The sequence below is a fragment of the Scaptodrosophila lebanonensis genome, unplaced genomic scaffold, assembly GCF_003285725.1.
Source record: "Scaptodrosophila lebanonensis strain 11010-0011.00,11010-0021.00 unplaced genomic scaffold, SlebRS2 tig00000043-arrow-pilon, whole genome shotgun sequence".
Classification (NCBI taxonomy): domain Eukaryota; kingdom Metazoa; phylum Arthropoda; class Insecta; order Diptera; family Drosophilidae; genus Scaptodrosophila; species Scaptodrosophila lebanonensis.
This window is the reverse complement of record NW_022060545.1, coordinates 14,453,737-14,460,892: the sequence shown is the minus strand read 5'-3', so window position 1 is coordinate 14,460,892 and position 7,156 is coordinate 14,453,737. Positions and strand designations below refer to the sequence as shown.

General features: G+C 40.6%; 1 protein-coding gene across 1 annotated transcript; it reads left to right on the top strand.

The window, feature by feature from the left end:
• Positions 1 to 1,192: 1,192 nt before the first annotated feature.
• LOC115623024 (ubiquitin-conjugating enzyme E2 L3) lies at positions 1,193 to 2,969 on the top strand. Its single transcript, XM_030517203.1, has one exon. The coding sequence runs from the start codon at positions 1,285 to 1,287 to the stop codon at positions 1,813 to 1,815; it is 531 nt and encodes a 176-aa protein (XP_030373063.1). The 5' UTR covers positions 1,193 to 1,284; the 3' UTR covers positions 1,816 to 2,969.
• The last annotated feature ends 4,187 nt before the right edge of the window (positions 2,970 to 7,156 follow it).

Below are 7,156 nucleotides of genomic sequence, written 5' to 3'. Positions count from 1 at the left end.
GAAATATTTTACGTCAAATTTTTATGTTTTTTTTTTTAAGGCCATGTTCAGACCTATTGTTACGAAGGCCTTCTTATATTATTTATGTAGGGCAATATACTTAATAGAACAATACAAAATGTAAACAGCGTGATTATATAACGAATTTTCCGTGCGAACGTGAAATATTTTGTTTGGTTTAGTGACATACTTATGTTTCTCATTAAATAAAGTGAACAAATAAAATTTGTCCTCAATTTACTAATTTGAATTAAATTTGGAAAATGTTATTAGTGGTAAATATTACATAAATTAAAAGGAGAACTGTCTTTTGTTCTATCAAAGTTACTGGGCGACTTATTAATTCTCAATGTGTTGGAAGTTATTTGGAACATGAATACGCACGCCAGTTAAATATTTTGTAATAAAAAAAATAAAAGAATTTGTTTTCTTCAAATCTTTATTATTTAAGGACTGTTGGTCAGTACCTTTTTCTTCTTTCCTTATATGTTATTATATATTTCCATTCTCTATATATGTAGTATTAGCAGTTCAAAACAATATTCGAATTGTATAAGTGATGGCTGTAGAGTTATTCGGTGGCGATATTCGTCTTTCAACTTTATTAATTCCGATTCTAATGATCACTAATGTTCTGTAATTTTTGAGGCAGCCTAGTTTCTGCACACCTTTCCTGAACTCCCTCAATTTTTCTGATTTGTTGAATTCTCATAGAATCGTTAATTGTATGCTCTTCACGAACTTTAAGGCATTGCTATCATTCGTCACAATCACGATCTTCTCGCACAGCTGTGAACGAATGAATGCTTCACCTTGTTCACAAATCTTTTTATTTAATTTATTTATAGCTTCCCAAGTGTGAAACGCTCAGCCCACTGTGCAGGCAGTTTCAATGTGCGCTACTATTTTGCTATTCCTACCGTTTTACGCTGCTGTGGCGTTGCTTTTGCTTTTGATCCTAATGTGGTGCTGTCAGAGCCTGTCGACGTCAGCCGGACTCTGAGCGGCTATTTCTAGGATTAATGTCAATGTGAAAGGATTTCAGCACATTTCATTCGTCGTCTCACTGACACCCCGTCCAACCTCGGCACCCGGCATACATTTATGCGCGGCCAAACATGCTCTTACTAATACTAATACGACGAGCACACACACACAGACACACACACTTAGTACACTGTGCGAAGCTAAATTCAGAAGTAAACAGCAAATTTCAGGTTTTCATTTACAATAATAACAAGCTAATATAGCCACAAGGACAGTGCTGGTTGCCGGTGCTTCACCATGAAGAAGGAGGAACCCATAATGGATGGGCCGAAGCGCATGCAGAACGAGCTGAAGGAAATGATGGAAAACACGCAGCTGAAACAGTTTCGATGCCTCGAGGTGGAGCCGAACAATATTTACAAGTGGTACGGGCTGATTCTGCCCGAGAAGCCACCCTACGATAAGGGCGCATTCAGGCTGGAAATCGATTTTCCCGAACAGTATCCCTTCAAGCCCCCCACGCTGCACATCAATACGCGGATCTATCATCCCAATGTGAATGAGCGAGGTCAGGTGTGCCTGCCCATACTGGAGACCGAGCACTGGAAGCCCACATCCCGCATCGAGCACATACTGCAGGTGCTGATAGCCACCATCAATGATCCGCAGCCCCAGAACGCGTTTCGCGTCGATGTCGCCTCCGAGTATCAGAACGATCTGAAGAAGTTCAACAAGATCGCCGAGATCTGGGTGATGCGCTTCAGCGAGCATCGGCCCACTGAGGAGGAGCTGGCTAAGTTGGCTCGCAAAAAGAAGAAGAAGAAATAGGTGAATGCTATTAAAAATAATAGCATTTCTCTCAGTGTATTGCACGTATTTCATTTCGCCAACTGCGCGCCGCTATTGAAAGTTTTGTAATCATTATTTGGCCCGAAGCCGGGATTAGCTGGACCGGCAACATCAACCGTGCTGCTTGCATAATGCGCCAGCCACACGTTAAAGCCGAACATTAAAGACCGATGTCTGCTGCTGCCGCTGACATATCGCCGTCTAATTGGGAGGAGTGCAGTCCGGAGAGAAAAAACAAAATAGACAGAAGAAATGTTAACAAGCAAAGAGCACAGAAAGACGCCAAGCTGCCAAGCTGCCAAGCCGCCAAGCTGCCTATTTTCGTGCCCATCCCCACGACCGCCAGCCAGCTGTGAGATAAATCATTTGACTCAAAACGGCTCGCAGACGCCATGCAGAGCGCAGCCAGCTTGGTTCTGGATCCAGCCTGGGGGCGGCATCACCAGCAACATTAGCCATCGTCATCGTCATTGTCATTGTCAACGGCATCAGCGTCATCAGCATCCGCATCAGCGCCACGGGCCCCAGTTCTAGTTGTTCTCCACCCACATCCACATGAATCGGCTGTGGCGGGCATGTCTGTGCTGCCAAGCTATTTGTAACCAACAACAGTGTACATCTGGTTTTAATCAGTTTCTCCAGATAAAGCGCTAGAGCTGTGAGAGAGCCGCCTCTACTCCAGCCAGCAATCAGATATGCTAGATTATAAGACTGCTCTAAGGACGATTTCTAAAAGGTATCATACATCGCCTATTAATTGTGCCGTTCGCATCCCGAGTCTCTTGCAATCAATCAATTGCATTGAAAAAGCGAATTTTTGTTTTTAACAGCCAGCTATTTGTCTCCAGTTTAACCTACTATACGGATCAGATGTTAATACGAACTTGGCCTTGGGCTCCCAAAAACGACAATTATAATCAAAAACGTATTGAATCTATAATTAGGATCAAAATGGAGAAACAACTGGAGTTAGAAAATGCTCGTTTAAAAAAAAAAAGGATAAGCATAATATTTTTGTATAGAGTTTTGCTAGATTGTAGGGCCTCCATTATAAAATACTACAGTATGGACAATGGAAACTTTCTTTCGATTTTTTTGTTATAATATTTAACTCAACTATTTACCACCTCGAATAATTGCTTTGAGCTTATTTTAAAGCTTTTTTTAAATTATGCGTATATTTCAAGTATAAAAGCTTCTCTGAGAGTGTCTTTCCAATCGGAAGACCAAACAACCTCAGGATCATTGCAGTTCCATTAGTTTTTTTCTTGCAACTAATAGCCTACTTGTATGTTGTATGCATTTCTGTTTAAAAGATTTCTGAGCTCTTTCTATCCAAATGAGTTAGAGAGAACAGTGGGCAGAGTATGCCAAAGTCGTCCTCGTGCCACTATAGTTGTTCCTCTTATTTTTTACGATAGTTTTGTGCGCCCATTGAAAATCTGTTGGTCCCTTCATGGTGACGAGCCCACGCACACGACATATAAATTTCTGCAATGAATGAATCAACTTTACGGACACACACAGGAACTGGTTTATGGACTGAGTGTGTTTTTGTGTGTGTTTTATGAGCTCGGCGCCTGTGGCAGGCAGTTCACTTGATACGCTTTCTTGGCCAACTACAGCTTGTCAGCGGCATGTCCTGCGATGAGGATAAGCTGCCGCTATAATTACACCAAAGGCCGCACAGCACGTTAAAGATATTTGTACCAACATTGGTTTCTTTCGGGATTTATTGTGCCCGCCCTGCCAGCTCCGAGCCCAGAACTACTTGTACTGGCTTAGTTGTTTCGTCTCCACAGCAACAATTCGTACTCGTATGGCAAAGATGGATTACAGTCGTCCGCAAACTGTTCGGGGCGTGTCTGTCGATGTTTGGGGGCGCGCATGTGTCTTGTTAAAACTGCCTGCTGATTATTATCACCTTCATGCACAGACGGAGAGACACAGAGGCGTTCAGAGCAGATGGACCCCTGACCAAGCTCTGACAGCGCCAGTCATTGACATCGCACACCACCCCACTCCAGTCGACAAACCCACACCCCCTCCACACACCCACAGGCCCACTTCAACTCCACTCCAGCCTCGGGGCCTCTGTAGCCACAGTCACATTCTCTGCGTGCCACTGACAGGCGCGCCGCTCGCCGCTCGCCTCTTGCCTCTTGCCCCTTGTCTTTGTATAGTATGAGGCATTCAAAAGCCTGCAATGAATCTCAGTTTTTGATTAGCAGCCACTCGCTGTGCCCGCTTTTCATTTTGGTCCACTGCTAGTTTTCCACTCCTGGTCATTGGTTGCTGTGGCTACCGAAGCGCTATGCTTTTTTCCCCGCCGCTCCGCCTTTTCAGCTGTAATTCATTAGCGCCTAATTACAGTTGGTGGCTGCTTTAAATTAGTTCGCTGTACTGCCGAAAATTTGCTAGATTCTTGATTAGATTTCTGTGGGAATTGGAGTTATAGTACGCGCACTTAAATTTAAAATATGAATGCGCCTTTTGGTGGCATTGCTGGGCGATACTCGTATACCCATATATACATACATAATATATGTTTGTATGTACGAGTATGTATGTATGTACGAGTATGTATGTATGTATATGCCAGTGGCAAATGGTAATTATAGCGGCCTTGCCTAATTAGTTGGCCAAACTTTCAAGTCTGCTGCTATCAATGAGTTGCTTGCCAATTCAACTTCATTTTTCCAACAAAATCAAGAAGCTAACAATTAGCGTAACTTAATAAATAAAAGCTTGAAGATTTTTCCAATTAAATTAAAGTTTTCCAACTACTGAAAATATTATTTCCTTCGATAATTATAATTAGTAAAATTGCAATATCCCTAGTGATCGTTTTTGGAAAAACGCTTAGTGCTTAACATGAAGATAATGAAGATGCAACTAATTTTTGCCCACTGTATGAATTTAAAACAAACTGGATATATAGAATTATCATATAATTCATGAGTTAATAAATCAACAATAATAATTGAACTTGCATTCCATATCAAATGTCTCTAAAAACCAGAAATCAGAAGTTGTACTTGGTTTTGTCTTATAAAATATTATTTGTTTATTTGAGAAATAATTTCCTTACGAATCAATCAAAAAGCAATGAAGAATTCTCTCTAGATAGATAGTATATGGATGTGGAACTATAAAAAAAGAGGAATCTGTATGAAAAAGTACTTTATACTCGCAATTATAGGTCTGTAACAAGTAAAAAAGCTAAAGTCGGGTGTCCCGACTTTGAAATACTCTGTACATATGTTTACAATAATTATAGAAAATAAAAAAATTAAGGAAATAAAAAAAAAAACTTTGATCGATTTTACCTCTCTCGGTATTTGAACTCACGTAAAGGGTTTATAATTGCACATTTACATAGCAATTGCGTCTGTGTGAGTGTATGTATGCCTATGCGCATCTATTCGTGTCTGTGTAAGCATTTTCGCAGTCAACCAAACAGCAACATCAACAACAGCCGCGGGCAGCGCTTGAGCAGCGCTGCAGCAGCAAATATATTTATGGCTATAACTTCTTGGTAAATCGGTCTATCATAATGAAATTTGGCATACGGACACATAATTACAAACTGGGGGTATTTGCAAAATTTTAGTTCGAAATTCCAAGAATTACGGGAGTTAAGATTTGTGGGGTAGAGAGGGGAGGGAGGGAAATTCCAAAATATACATTTTCTGCGTATTCACATAAGGCATCTGGGACTAAAATTTGGTGTTCCTAGGTCTTATAGTCTCCGAGATATAGGCGATTATACGAATGGAAAATCGGGAAAACCCCCATAGGGGGGAAGTGGGGGGGAAAATCAAAAAAATAAAACAAACTCGTATAGAATACACACATAACGCATCTTTGTGCAAAATTTGGTGTCTCTAGCTCTTATAGTCTCTGAGATCCAGGTGTTCATACGGACGGACAGACGGACAGACTGACAGACGGACAGACGGACAGACAGACAGACAGGGCTAGATCGACTCGTCTCGTCATGCTGATCAAGAATATATATACTTTGTGGGGTCTGCCACGCCTCCTTCTGCCTGTTACATTTTTCAGCTCCCGCAAACCTAATATACTCTTGTACATTTCATGTACAGAGTATAAAAACTAAACTATTATAACACATGAAAATATTGGTACAAAATTACATATTGTGTGTCACAGCTTCTTTTTATGGAACTAGTTCGATTATAAAATAATTTCTTCTGCTTTTATATTTAAATTGAAAGCTCTTGTTGTGTACAACTGCTTAAGGCCGATTTTTATACTCTGTACATGAAATGTACAAGAGTATATTAGGTTTGCGGGAGCTGAAAAATGTAACAGGCAGAAGGAGGCGTGGCAGACCCCACAAAGTATATATATTCTTGATCAGCGTGACAAGACGAGTCGATCTAGCCCTGTCTGTCTGTCTGTCCGTCTGTCCGTCCGTATGAACACCTGGATCTCAGAGACTATAAGAGATAGAGACACCAAATTTTTCACAAAGATGCGTTATGTGTGTATTCTATACGAGTTTGTTTTATTTTTTTGGTTTTCCCCCCCACTTCCCCCCTATGGGGGTTTTCCCGATTTTCCATTCGTATAATCGCCTATATCTCGGAGACTATAAGACCTAGGAACACCAAATTTAAGTCCAAGATGCCTTGTGTAAATACGCAGAAAATGTATATTTTGGAATTCCCCTGCCTCCCCCCTCTCCCCCGCAAATGCGATTTTCTCTAACTCCCGTAATTCTTGGAATTTCGAACTAAAATTTTGCAAATACCCCTAGTTAGTAATTATGTGTCCGTATGCCAAGTTGCACTATGATAGACCGATTTACCAAGAAGTTATAGCCATAAATATATTTGCTGCTGCAGCGCTGCTCAAGCGCTGCCCGCGGCTGTTGTTGATGTTGCTGTTTGGTTGACTGCGAAAATGCTTACACACACACGAATTGAAGCGCATAGGCATACATACACTCACACAGACGCAATTGCTATGTAAATGTGCAATTATACACACTTTACGTGAGTTCGAATACCGAGAGAGGTAAAATCGATCCAATTTTTTTCTCTTTTTTTTTATTTTTTATTTTCTATAATTATTGTAAACATATGTACAGAGTATTTCAAAGTCGGGACACCCGACTTTAGCTTTTTTACTTGTTCATTGTTGAATATGTGAATACAAAGCTGAAGCTCAGTTTCAGCATTCTACCTATCGGTTTTTAAAATACAATGTTTTTTCCACAGTAAACAGGACTTAAAAAAAACAGAACAAATGGTTTTTTCGACAAAATCAGTTTATTGTATTCAAAATAGTC